General features: G+C 40.5%; 1 protein-coding gene across 1 annotated transcript in view; it reads left to right on the top strand.

The window, feature by feature from the left end:
* LOC104500809 (GPI ethanolamine phosphate transferase 1-like) overlaps positions 1-13,221 on the top strand; it is a 38,371-nt gene extending 25,150 nt beyond the window's left edge. The window contains exons 13-16 of the mRNA XM_010144526.1: positions 1,205-1,278; positions 4,061-4,103; positions 5,786-5,838; positions 13,098-13,221. Coding sequence (XP_010142828.1) covers positions 1,205-1,278; positions 4,061-4,103; positions 5,786-5,838; positions 13,098-13,221 — 294 coding nt within the window. The remainder of the gene's footprint in view (positions 1-1,204; positions 1,279-4,060; positions 4,104-5,785; positions 5,839-13,097) is intronic.
* The last annotated feature ends 208 nt before the right edge of the window (positions 13,222-13,429 follow it).

Below are 13,429 nucleotides of genomic sequence, written 5' to 3'. Positions count from 1 at the left end.
CTCCTTAACCTTGTGAAGCTGTCAGCCTTTATAATCTTCTGGAGGCAGATCCTTCTGCTTCCCAAAAGAGAGACTAAAGTGCATGGAAGTATAATATAACTGCATTAGATCAGTTTATTGTATTAAAATGGAAATTTTAAATGTTGGAAAGACTCGAATTATTTTTAAAATTATAAGCTTTCCCTATAGCATAATATCCGCAGAAACATTGAGGATATATGTACATATATATTATATTAGCTGTATCTACATTACATTAAGTATAGGCTTTGAATGCTCTACTGATTCGGTTGTCATTGTACTATGAATGTTATTTTTTATATTTTTTTTAATAGACTATTAAAGATTGGATTTGACTTCTTGCTTGCAGGCAAGGTGTGGTAGCTCTTTCCTAATTTTTAAGTAAAGGATCTGCTGGAGGGGTAAAGAGGCAAACAGGAAGGGAGACATGGAATTTATGGGTTATTGCTAAATAAGCGGTATTTCCTACCTCTGCCTTTCTGCTGCCTCTGTCCCAGAGAAAGCAGCCTTCGTTTACAGGTGTTCTGTGTGTTCAGCTGCAGGACATAAGTCAATAATGCAAACCTTCTGGATGTGAGAGGACAGGCTTTAGCACTGCATTTACACCACTAGCTTGAGGATTACAAGTCAACTTGGAAAGGCCGAAAGACAACATTCATATTTCTAACTTGTTTGGTTGGTTTGTTCTTTATTTACTGAACTGTTTACATCTGCTTGACTTGGCTTTGGTGGGGCAGTGTGATCCTTGCCTTACTGAATACATTCTATATTCGGATATTTTTGTGGTTGAGATGAGGTTGTCCTATTATGCTTGGAGCTCTGCAGCCTGTCACAGGAGATACTGGATCTGAATAGTTCTGTCTTGTAGCCTAGCTGAAGTATTTATCTCTAGTGCTCAAATGGATAAATGAAGTGAGGATCATTAATGGGTTTTAATTATAGTTCTCCACATTGCCTCATGGGTTATTTCACTGCAGTTCAGCTATCACTGGGGAAAGGGGGTTTTATTCATTTATAAAATGTGTTTCCTGCAAAATGAGTTTCTACCCTTTCTTGCCAATATTTTGTTTTTGTAACATACACATTCTGTGATAACGTCAAAACCAGGAAAATGTTTCTACAACCTGCCAGGTTGTTTTGTAAATATGGCTGTAAACCAAAATGTAGCTTGTGTTTCAAACAGGTTATAATCCCATTTGTTCCGGTATCGTGTGCTTTCGAAGCTGTTCAAGTCACAACACAACTGTCTTCTAAGAGGTACAGTAAGCACTATATGTCTGCATTAGTAAGAAATTCCAACCTATTTTGCAAGAATTCAGATTTGCCAAATTACAGTCTAAATCTAAAAAAAAAAATCACATTGTTACTTTTATTAGTTATTATGGTTTGGGTTTGTGTCTGGTGATTTTTTTATGAGCTGAGGCATTCTTTTTTAAGTGATAAGTGAGTATAAATGGAGTGTTGGCCCTGTCTGAAACAATCAGGTTTTTAATATTCTTTGTTGACGATACACAGAAGGAATACTCTTTCTCCATAATGTAGACAAATGAGCAGAGTTTAAAGCCTGGTTTTTGTTTTATATTGCATCTCTGCCTATAGTATAATATTTTCAAATAACCTATTTATAATGTAACCAGTTATAGCTTTATAGCACTGACCTCACCACAAATAGCCTTTGTGTTACCATGCAGTAGTACTAGATGGCTGCCAGTCCTTTCCCCATCTCTAAAGACTTTCAGAGAGAATGTGAGATGGGTGCCCAGCCTCAGTGCTGTATCCAGGCTTGAAATACCCTCATGCTTTTCACTGTCTCAAAATGTCTTTTTTTTTTTTGTCAACTATTAGCCCTCCCTACCCCTTTCAGTGGACTCAGTGCACGTGGCTGAATTGTCTGCTCATCTTGTGAGATTACAGATGGCGCTTAGACAGAGAAGAATCCCTGTCAGCCATGTGATTTTGAGTTTGTTACCATGGGATGTTGTGTGGGGTTGACCGAAAGTCTTGCTGTTGGTGCCAGGGGGATCACAGGGACTCTGTCCTGCATACTGCTCAGCTGAGTAGGAAGGAAGTTGCCTTTGCTCACTGTCACGGATGCCCTCTGTCTTTCTGTTTGTTTTCATACTGCCTGTGCACTCCTTATACAAAACCATCTGGTACTGATGAGGGACAGGGCAGCCCAAAATTTGGCTTTTTTGTTTTTGAAAGAGCAGATGAGGCTCACCATCCCTTTTGCCTTAGCTGCGTGCAGCATACTTGGGTTGTCCCTGGACTCCCAAGGAAGAGTATTCATCTCCCTCACTGAGGCTTATACAAGAGCAGGGCTGTGCTGAGGAACTGGGGCTGCTCAGAAGACCAGCTAGCGATTTCCATTTCTAGGGCTCAGGCATCATGAAGGTCAGCATTTCCTAACTTGTGAATGTTTGCCTTGGCAGCGCTGGTGATATTGCAGGCTTTTATGGAATGTGCATCAGAGTGTGTGAGAGGGGAAACTGTATCACCTTCTTAAACCATGAGTATGTCTGTGCTGCTTTATGAGCTTGTGTTTGTAACTCCAGCTGGTATTTGTGCCGGCTTCAGTTAGCTGTGCTGAGGTAACAATAGTGGTGATTCTGCCACAGCGTCAGCCAGGGAACAAGGCAGAAACCACAGGACGCGCCCAGGATCCCTGGAGAGGTTGTGCTCTGATTGTCAGCATGTCCTGAAGTCTGTGCTGCGTGTTATTGCTCTTGCTGCCCTTCCTAGATAAATTAAGCCCTCACAGGAGACAATCTTGTGTTCGCAGTGTATAAACATGCCCTGAAATTAGTGCTGTCCTGTTGTGAAAGGTTTCCTGCGGTTCAGAAGAGCAAAAACTAGGGTTTTTTGATTTGAACAAATCGCTCCTAAATTCTCCGTTTACAGATTAAAGACTTTTGTCTTTTTTTTTTTATTCTTGGGGAATGTTCTATCAGAGTATGTTCCTGGAGCTTGCCTGTGAGAACAGCCCTCTAGTTGAGCACCTCCTAGGTGCTACAAGAGTGCAACATCCTGTCTGAGCCGTAGATAAGTGGAGAGAAGACTTTTTCAGTGCTTCTGAGATACAGTTGGTTTGTTGCATCCTTATTTACTAATGAAGCAGAGCTGACTTAGGCAGTATCAGAAGCTTCCTCATCAGGAGGCATTGGTAGGGGTGTCCTCCCAGTCCATGCTTGTGCAGTGCTGCAGCAGGACACGTTCCCAAACAAATTTTCGTGGATTTATGATGGTGATACTGATAAATTAACTGTAGTCTAGTTAAAGACTTTTCTGTTAATGGGTCAGCTGTTTGCAACATTGCTTCAGTGTCATTAGCTTAGAAGCTAGTTTTAACCAGTTATAGCAATTGCTTCCATGTAATTTAGAATTTACATAGGATAATGAAAAGAAGGTTAGGTTAATGGTTCCTTTTCCTGTCACAGCCTACTTTCCAGAAGTAACTGGGCACCTAACAGAGGCCCTTGGCTTTGGGAGCACATCACCTAAATGCTGGGCATTCCCAGAGCAGTGTACAGGCACCCAGAGACCTGGAAGGGGGGTGCGCACCTCCCGTGGCAGCTGCCTAACCAGCAGGGTGGTTGTCAGGATAGGACCGATTGCCTCAGGTCTGCCTATGCCAAACAGCTTTGTTCACTCCTGAGCCCATCCTGAAACATCTAAATCAGCTTTATCTGACCCAACCAGCACATATGCTCCCTGCATCGGGAACGCACAGGCACTGTTTGCGAGATGCTCTTGTTCTCCACTAACTGACTGTGTTAGGTTTCTCTGTTGCAAAACTGAAACTCTGTCAATGTGAAATGTGTTTTTCAAGCAGGGTGGGATTACAAATGCCAGATATCCTAGTCATATGCTTTAACTGTTGTCTAATATATTGCAATGTATCTGGGTGATTGAAAGGCAAGTGAGAGAATTAATATAGTATTTTATTTTCTTTATGGGGGTTTTAATGAGCTTTGTAACATCTGTGGCTGTAAACAAAGGTTGATGGTCTGGGTTTTTTGTTTTCTTTCTCTTTTTGCAGCCTTTTCCTCATTGTTCTTGTGATTTCAGACATTATGGCTTTGGTAAGTTGTTGTTGCACATTCTCTTCAAATAAGATCAAGAAGCAGAGGGTTCGCCTAATTCCATCTAGAGAGATCTGAATTTGTTTCAGACTTCAAAGATTGTGTTACTATGGCAGTGAATGGAATTGAAATCCTAGCATAATTTAGAGATAAAACTCCAATCACTGTTCTTTGAATTTCATGTAATTAATGCTTCTGAAAGAAGCAATGTTCTCGTAATAATTATATAAAAATGAAGTAGTAAATTACCATTCTGAGTTTTTCATGTGCTTTCCAATCAGTTTCCTAGGAGGCATTTAAATAAGAATAACACTTTTAGCTGAGTGCAGAATTCAGTTAATTTTTCAGGAATTTTGAACCTTTAACTCACCCCACCTTGCCTTGAAAAAGAGAGGAAAAGGAGAAATGCATTACCTACCTGCTTGGTTAGAGCTGTCAGAATCCAGGAAATCAGCAGCATCCCAAAAGTCACTTCGTGCCCTTGTAATAATCTGTTAGGAAATGTTACCTTCAGAAAGCTTGTGTCCACAAATGGGGCTACCTAGAACAATCCAAAGCTGAGCAATACCCCAGCATATTTTTTACAGATTAAAAGTGAGTTTTTGTTGCCCCCTCAAACTGTCTTCAACGCAGCAAGCAGTGCCCCTGGGTATCCCAAGGTAAACAGAAACCTTTCCAAAGCAGCAGTTAGAGTGGGTATTCTCACTTTGCACACGCTGGTTTTGTTGTGTCCCTTTGGAGTAGGCATTCCCGATGTGATTTCCTTGTACAGTGTGATCTGTGGATCTCACCTGACAGGAAAAACAGTGAGAAAAAACCAAATAATGACTAATTTGTCTGTAGAGTGAGAAATGGAGGTGGTATAGCTTTGTGTAGTTTCAAATAAATCAGTGTGACTAATCTGATTTTTGATAACTTCCACAGGAAAAGGATTAAAATACCAGTAAAGCACACTCATGGCATTTCACTAATGAAATCAGTCTAACTAGACCAAAAGAAGAGTGCAGGCATGTACTGGTGTGTAGCAAGCCCCAGTGTATGCACATCTTCTGTCTCACGTATTCTCCTAGTTTGGTTTAGCTGGTTTAAAACAATTAGCAGATAAGTACTTGGTGTACAAAACAAAATAAAGAGGTTTGGTATGCAGGAGCTGTGTGTATATCAGGAAATGAGAAAGTTGACAGGAGAAAAAAAATTAAAGAGAACTGGTTTGTGTTCTTGAATCACTGTGGCTACCAGCTAGAATTTGGGGGATATACTAAGAGACAAGCTTTCTTCTCCCAACATTATTCCCATTTTACAGGAGGGAAACTGCCAGAGTTCACAAAGAAATTTGTGGTGGAATTCCATGAAAAAACAATATGCAGCCTTCTCTTTGGTGCTAGACATTATTTGGGAACCCGTTGTTTCGAACAATAAGGTGGCTTGGCTTTTGTTATTGCAAAAGTTCTCAGCTGGTAATCTGCAGATCCCTGCAAGCTATTTGCTATTTGCACGTTAAATCTATTTCTGACTCCTAGACTATTCTTCACTTTGGTCCAAATGAGCATTCCCGGAAAGGTCCTGCCCTTGTTGTACTTGGGAAATTAGAAACTTGGAATAAACACCGAAACACGTTTTCTAATTTTCTGTTTGAAATTGTGCAGTGTTGATGTACTAATCAAAGTTGTTTTACTTCCTAGCATTTTTTCTTTTTGGTTAAAGATTATGGAAGCTGGCTGGATATTGGAACAAGGTACAGTAATTTTTTTTGACTCCATTGCATTTTTAAAAGGCTCATAGGTTAATATTATCATTTATCTACGCAGGAACTCTTGTAATTTTTTTCAATTTCTCTCCTTAATCAAATGCTTCAGTGATGTTCCCCGTACTTAAAACACATGTGCACGCATATGTGCACACATGTATACGTGTATATACATCCCAAGCTAGAACTTCTGTCTTAAAATCTGTGCCAGAGCAACATGAAGTAATGAATCTAGATGGCAAGAAATAGAGTTAGTAGGATTTGTTTGATTTCTAAAGAACAGTAATTACACATTTTAATTACTTGTAATCACTGTAGTGACAGTAGCTGTCCACTGAAGGGCATGGTTTAGGTACCCTGGCAGTGCAGGGTGAATGGTGAGACTCCATGATCGAGACTCTTCCAACCAGATGATTCTGTCAAAATAGTTTATCAAAATTGTTAATCTTCTGGTCTCTAGTTAACCCTTCATATACAATCCCCTGTGAATTAATGATCTTTGTGCAAATATGTTGTTGGCTACCAAGACCCATGCATTTTTTCTCCTCATAGTTGGGAAGGAGTAAATCTGCAGCATTTAAACACAGAAATCAGAGCTCAAATGAGAGAATGCATTTTGCATTATTAGCAGTACTAACCTCCAGAGTGTACATCATGGGTTAGGTTTTCAGCGGTGCGGTCTTATTTGTGAGTAGACCAGAACAAAAAAATACAACACACACACACATTTCAGATTTACCTTCCCTGAGCTCTGAAAACAGACAATATGCTGTAATAAGCTTAGTAGGGAGTGTGTTGTTAATAATCCAGCTAATCTGGTCACTTGACACTGATGTAAACAGAAGTTGAGGGGCGACTCATTGTTAATATTCCTATTATTCTAAATTTACTCTGTGCTTTGCTGAGCTCCAGCACGTGCATGTGTGTTCACACTCGTGCACTCGTATTCTACCTGTTTTCTTTGGAGGTTCAAATTCTGCTCATGAGAGTTCCTCATGGGAAGAAATACACTTAGATGAAATAATGGAAACGATGCTTTAGCATCACACTCCACCTGCTATGGTCACTTTATGGTAAATCAGATGGCCTCATCCTTTGGCTTGAATTCCTATGCAGATTAATAAAGGATATTAATGACCTCAGAAAAGCTCTATTCTGCTGGGCCAGAAGCTTTCTAATTGGGAGTTAGCAATCAAAAATATAACTTGTCACAATCTCCCCAAAACTTCCTCCTAGATATATGTTTTTTACAGCATAGTTTTACAATGGTGATAGATTGTTAGATCCATTTCAGCTGGAAGTTTGCCTTATCCTAAAGAGTTCAGGGAAGCTTGTTATGCACAACCATATTTCTACCTCTCCATGTGTGTGCTTTGAGCACCAAAGAAAGCACTGAAAAAGTCCTTTCAAAGAGTAATTTGTGATTATTTTTTAACGTGGTAATGCATAATGCTTGAACAGCCTTAAATTTGTCATTACTTCACTTCTGAGAGCTTGATTTTGCTACCTCCATAATTTTACTGTAGTCTCTTTATATATGTTTTATATGTATTTCTGCATATGCACGTAAGATAAAAATGCCTCGGTTACGTAAGAAAAGAGGTGAAGCCATAGGCACAGAGCTGAAGCGGTCCTTCTTTTACCTAACAGGAGCAATATCTTGGCACCTGAACCTTCTCCTCTGAGCACATTTCTAATGTGTGATCCTCAAGGTTGACAAAATTAGCAGGCAACAGCAGATTTTTTTTCTTTTAGTTCCTGAAAGGGAAGATGAGCTTCATGGGGTTTTGGGCAATTCCCCAAAACAGTGGGAAAGAGATACTACCATGGCTCTTTCCTGTCCTCCTGTTGCAACTGCAGCAACAGCTCTGTGGCATTCCCATTGCAGTGTTGTCTGTTGTTGCTTTGACAGCAAGGTCTGAAAATATCCCATCTCAGTTGACATTTTAGGCATTGCCAAAATTTTCCAGAGAAGGCTGAGTCAGTTAAGGAAATGACTGTTCTGTTTTCTTCCAACTGTTTGTATCTCGACAAAACCTGTGTAGGATTTCATGGAACAAAGAGGAGGAGCACCCTTAGGGACAGCTGCTCCCATCTTTTTCTTTTTTCTTCTTTTTTTTTTTTTGTGGGACTGATAGGACGTGTGTATGTGCACACACAGTTATCAGAGTTAGTTTTATATTACTAGTTACCACATCATTGAAATCAGATGGAAAATCAGCAATTCAGTTGTTCGCAAGGATTCATTCCTCTAAAGTCTGTCAGGTCCAGTGGTATACGTGCTGCTTTTGCAAAGGTTCTGATATGTATTTCAGTACTCATTCTTTTTTTGTGGTGAGAGGTTTCCATGGATTTTCTAATTACCACACTTCAACACTTTAGCATGACCTCTCGCTTACTAAGAATGCGTTAAGGAAACCCTCGTTAGGCAATACTTGGATTTTCAGTACCAGTGCTCAGAAGTTTCATGTGTAAGAGCTGATTTTAAATCTCTTGTGATAAAAAGATGACCTTCAGTGCCTTTTCTGTGGTGATTTTTTTTTTTTTCCTAGTGGATCTCTCATTGTGTGGAAGTAGCGGTTTTTTTAGTGAACTGACATATTTCCTTTTTCTTTAATTTTACCCCTAACTCCTGGCTTTTACATCTCATTCTACCATGCCTTAACCACATCACACGTCACTTTACCGTGCCTCATATCTGCTTTAACAATCTGATGTCTTTATTCTTCCTGTTGAATTCACAATGCCACTTAAGTATTGTCTGAATGCAACGAGATGTCTAGTTTTCCCAGTTTTACAGATCATTAATGAAATGCTGAGCAACGACAGATCCAACATACAGTCCTGTATTACCACATTCCGCAAATTATCAACACACCATTAATTCCCTCGTCTGAGTAAATTATCAATTATCGTAAATATTTATGGCTTCTTAGAAAGTTTTATAGCCCCTTTGCTTAATGGTCATGCTAAAATCAATGTGAACTTGTTTTTCAGAGAGTGCTTTTCATTGTTTTGTTATAATAATGGGATAATAATTTTGCAGTGAATACAGAACTCATAGCAGTGGCTTGCACAAGCTCTGAGGTCTGCTAAACTTACCTCCACCTGTGTATCCTGAGGTCACACTAAGTTGCATCACAAGTCCTAGAACGCACCATTACATTTCAGAAAAATAACAATGCAGTTTTCCTAGTGGTTTTGATTGTATCTGTGTGTAGTACGTGATCATGGGAAGTTTGTTCTGCCAGATTCTTTGGTTTTTGAATAACAGACAAATGGAATAGCTAGCTCTTTGGTCTTTTGTCACTGGAATAATTTCTCTATTCCTTAAAAGGCATGTCTATCTACCTCTGTCTGTAGATCCCTATAAATAGAAAAATAGAGCCTTTTAAGCATACTATATCTGCACAGTATATGCAATTTGTAAATAACTGTATATTCAGATAGTCGAGATAAACCCACAGCTTCTTTACATGACAGCATTAGATAGTTTTATACAGACACGTACTGTACGAATCTCTTCTTTTTGTAACAGTTGCTGAAAGAAAAATGCATTCTTAACTGTTTTTCTGCAATTTCGAAGGTCAGGAGACATAGATGAAGCACAGGAGACCCTTTTTTTTAGGGTTTAAGACAATAGAATTGATATCAGGTTTAGGATGCTGGGGTTTCTAGGTCTAACTATAAAAACAAAGGTCTGATAACCAGGAGGAAAACAATGTTTACCAACGATTTCTGCACCAGGAGCTGGGAGGCATGTGCCTTGTGATTCAGTTTGTGTGAAACAGAGGAGAAAGGGTCTGGGATTCTGACTTGAAGTACAGGAGACTTAAAATTTAGAATCTAAATCTGGGGTCTCAGCGTGTGCCTGGGAACAATCCCACAATTCCAAGTAGCGTGTCGTGTAGAAATAAGGTCTGTGGATGACTCAGAAGAGGGCTCTTCCAAGTCCTTGCATGAGTTGTTTTTGTTTTACTTGGGTTTTTTTCTATTTTTTTAATTGCTATGGTAACATTCCATCCTCCTGTCTTCCCAGCTTCTAATCAGGTCTGCCATCTTAGGAATTAGCTTGTCTTGGGAGAAAGCCACGTTTTGGAGCAAGATTGATTTCCCCCCACCAGTCCCCCTCATTTTTTACTGATCTTTGATTCTTCTTGTCTTTGGTTAGTACTTCTCACTGCTGTACACTGTCACAAACAAAGCTAGGAGATGGTGGTACCTCCTATGTTGTCCTTTTGGTTCCTTGCCACTGGAACAAGTGTCTTCTTCCCTGATAAAAAATTTCCTAGCACCAGCTTTGGCTGTTGACCTTGATCCATATATAGGGCACTCACCTTCCCACTGAACAGAGCTGCCTTACCTTAGATCATCTGTGATTCCTTACACCAGCTACCACTTCTCTACTGTTACCTGTCCCTGCCCCTTTATAAGCATTGCTCCAGTGCCCAACATGCTGTTTTCTTGTACTGCTGTTGTGGCACATACCTTTAAGAGTCTTGCTTTGTTTGTTTAATTACAGCATTATCCCAGCCTGAGAACTAGTTTACCAAGGAGAGCTGCCGCAGGGCACTGCAGTACCAGTTGCTGATTGCCCCAGAGATGCTCTCTGTTTGTTATTATGTGACAAGTAGACTGAAATTGTTTTTAGTTGTGCTCTGTGGTATAATATATATATGTTTCTTTACTCTAAACGTCTGGTATTTTAATAAAGGAGCATAACTATTCAGTCTTCTGCAGTTTAGCAAGAGAGAAGCGTGTGCAGCACTTTCTTCTTTACAGAAATATGGAGGACCCAGGCTCCCAATTGACAGGTAGCCAAGCAGAGTTTGTGGAGACTTCTTTCCTTTGAGAGAACCCCTCACTCTATGCCCCCCCAAATCATTGTTTAGCACCCACATCTGGAAAAACTCCTTTTGGAGCATACAGCATCTCAGATGCCTGTGAGATGGCAGCAAGTTGCCAATCCTCCGGTGATTGTCTCAGAGTGTTGGTAGGAATAAAAACAAGGTCTTCATTTGGCTTCTGATTTTCAGATTTCTCATTCAAGCTTTCTTTGAAAGCTAGAAGGAAAATGGTGTTGCTACGTACATGAAAAACTACGGTTCTGGTGCCAGGTGAGAAGGAAAGCTGAGGTGTTACTACTGATGCATGAAATGTGAATCCATCCAGCTATTTGGTAAATTTTCCCTTAAAAGCCACAGAAACTTCTGTACCTGTGGTGCTTGTACAGTCCCCAGGGGCGTGTTGCACCATGCAGGTAACTGTGATGGGGGCTTGGCTTTCAGTTGGCAACATGTCCTTTCCCACTGAGAACTGAAACCGAACCTGCCACACACCCAGGGGGACTTCTGAGGGCAGTTCTTGAGGGACTTGTGTCATCTTTGCTACTGTAAATCTGCTGTGAACTATGAAGTCCAAAGTGGAACAACCAGCTGATAGTAGGCTTTGTGCCTGCTGATTTCATGTTCTTGCTGTGTCTGCTTACACCTTCCCCACATCAACAGGGCAGGAGTATGGCTCTGACAGGCATGCTGCTCTTATTAGCTAAAGCTGGAGGGAGAGAGGTGCTTATAGGACAGGCACATAGTTAAGATGGTTCCCGTCTGATATCTTAAACCTTGAGTTGTTCACATGAGTGACTGTTTTCAGTTGTGCTTTGTACAAGTTGGACTTTACGCAGGTGCAAGCTGCAGGCTGTTGGGGTGGATTGTGCTTGCTGGATTCTGAGCTCCTTTATGCCTGTGCATTTTGGTAACTGATTTCTTAAGACTATGCTGGTTTTGAGCAAGGTACTTGTTAGAAGTTTTAGACTCAACTGAAACAGAAAAATCTTGTAGCATGAGTCAAGTCCCTTTCAGTGTTCTCCATCCACTTCAGTCAGACCTTGGCTCTTCAGGCTGCAGGTATCCCAGCGGTGGAATAGCTCCCCCTCATTAGAGAACTTTTTGGGTTACTTTTATTCCCTCACGCTGGTTAGTGTATTGTGTAGTGTATAGTTAGTGTATAGTGTGGTGTATAGAATTTTGTATAGAGCTGGTGCTTCTCCACAGAGCTAAATTTCACCAGGCTAGCGTCAGGGTTGTCACAGTCTCGGGGTCATGAGCATTGACAGCGTTGGCGTTATGAGCCTTACTGCTCTTCCATAGCCAAACGCCCAAGCTGAATGAGTCCTCTGGTAGAAATGCCAGGTCGTTAAACTGGCAAGTGCTCCTTGCAATCCTTTTTTTGTGACTAAACTCAGGCTTCATCACATCTGAAGTTACCCTACTCATCCTAAAGAGCCATCCGCTTTGAAATAGCAGGTATGGGTGCATCAGGTGGTATGGGTACCTCTCATGTCAGAACACCAGTGTCTTTACAAAAAATAGTCATACTGGGTGCATTGATGGACATGGGCGTGGGTGTTTTTTCTGCAACTCTAGCCTGAAATATCACTGGATTTGAAAAAATTCTGATTTTGTAATGGCTAGTGGTTTGCGTTAACAGTAGCTTGATTCAGACATTGAGCACAGGATGATGAATATTCTGGGTCAAGTCTCAGTTTGACCATAAATAGTCCCATCTGCAACACTAGTGAACATCAGGTACCAGAATTTGACCAAGTGGAGAACAAGCTGCTTTTTACCCTTATAATTGTTGGCGACTTAAAGGCTTCCTAACCAAGAAGCTGCATCTTTGTGTTTATTAGCCACTTTGAACCCATTTGTTGAATCTCTTTGAACCTATGTGTTACCACAGCAGAGAATTCTGCAATTTTTTAGAAATGTCAGGTGAAAAAGTTTTTTTTTTTTCTTCTTAAAGCTGTTCATCGCTGGAATAGTTTTCTCTGGAAAATCGCACTTCAGCTGACATAAATGTCTGAGTTGCCTTACTACCAAGAAATCCCTACCTGATGGCCAGTTCTTCCTAGATTCTGCGTTATCAATTCACAAGAAATGGAAGTTTTGCAATGGTTTCAGTCATTTGAATGAAAAATACACCCAATATCTCTTAGTCATGTGGTATACGTTCAGTTGTGTTTTCTGTTGTCCCCACCATTGTATTTTGTCCCAGACTTTGGATTTTGCATGATAGTCCTGCTATAATAGTTATCTTCTAGTGGCAGCATATATAAAATGACATTCTAGGTCCAAAATTAGACCTTGTTAGAAAGAAAATTCAGAGGGTTTTTTGTATGTCAGGTTATTTTTGCTCTTTAAATTTGCATTTTTCTCGCACTACTTTTCTCTCTCTTCTCCTTGCAGCATTAGCCACTATGTGCTGGTGATGTCGTTGACCATATTTATGATGCTGATGAATGGACTGGCCCAGCTGCTAACTACACAGAGACTTGAACTTCCCAGAAGGACTAAGCAACATTCCACGTGATAAAGCAATAAATGTTCCTGCCTTGTTCCCATCCTCAGGCTTCCTCTGAACCAACCTCCACCTCTGGAATGTAAATACAAATTAATGGACTAGATTGCCACAATCACATCCAGGGATCAGAGTGCTCTGCTGATACAGATGAAATGCTGTCCTGTCACTGAAGCTTCCATTTGGAGATTGCCACTTGGACATCAGTGGGGCTAAAAAT

Source organism: Buceros rhinoceros, unplaced genomic scaffold, assembly GCF_000710305.1.
Source record: "Buceros rhinoceros silvestris isolate BGI_N320 unplaced genomic scaffold, ASM71030v1 scaffold11401, whole genome shotgun sequence".
NCBI classification, from domain to species: domain Eukaryota; kingdom Metazoa; phylum Chordata; class Aves; order Bucerotiformes; family Bucerotidae; genus Buceros; species Buceros rhinoceros.
Note: the sequence above shows the minus strand (reverse complement) of the source record. Positions and strands in the feature narration are given on the sequence as shown.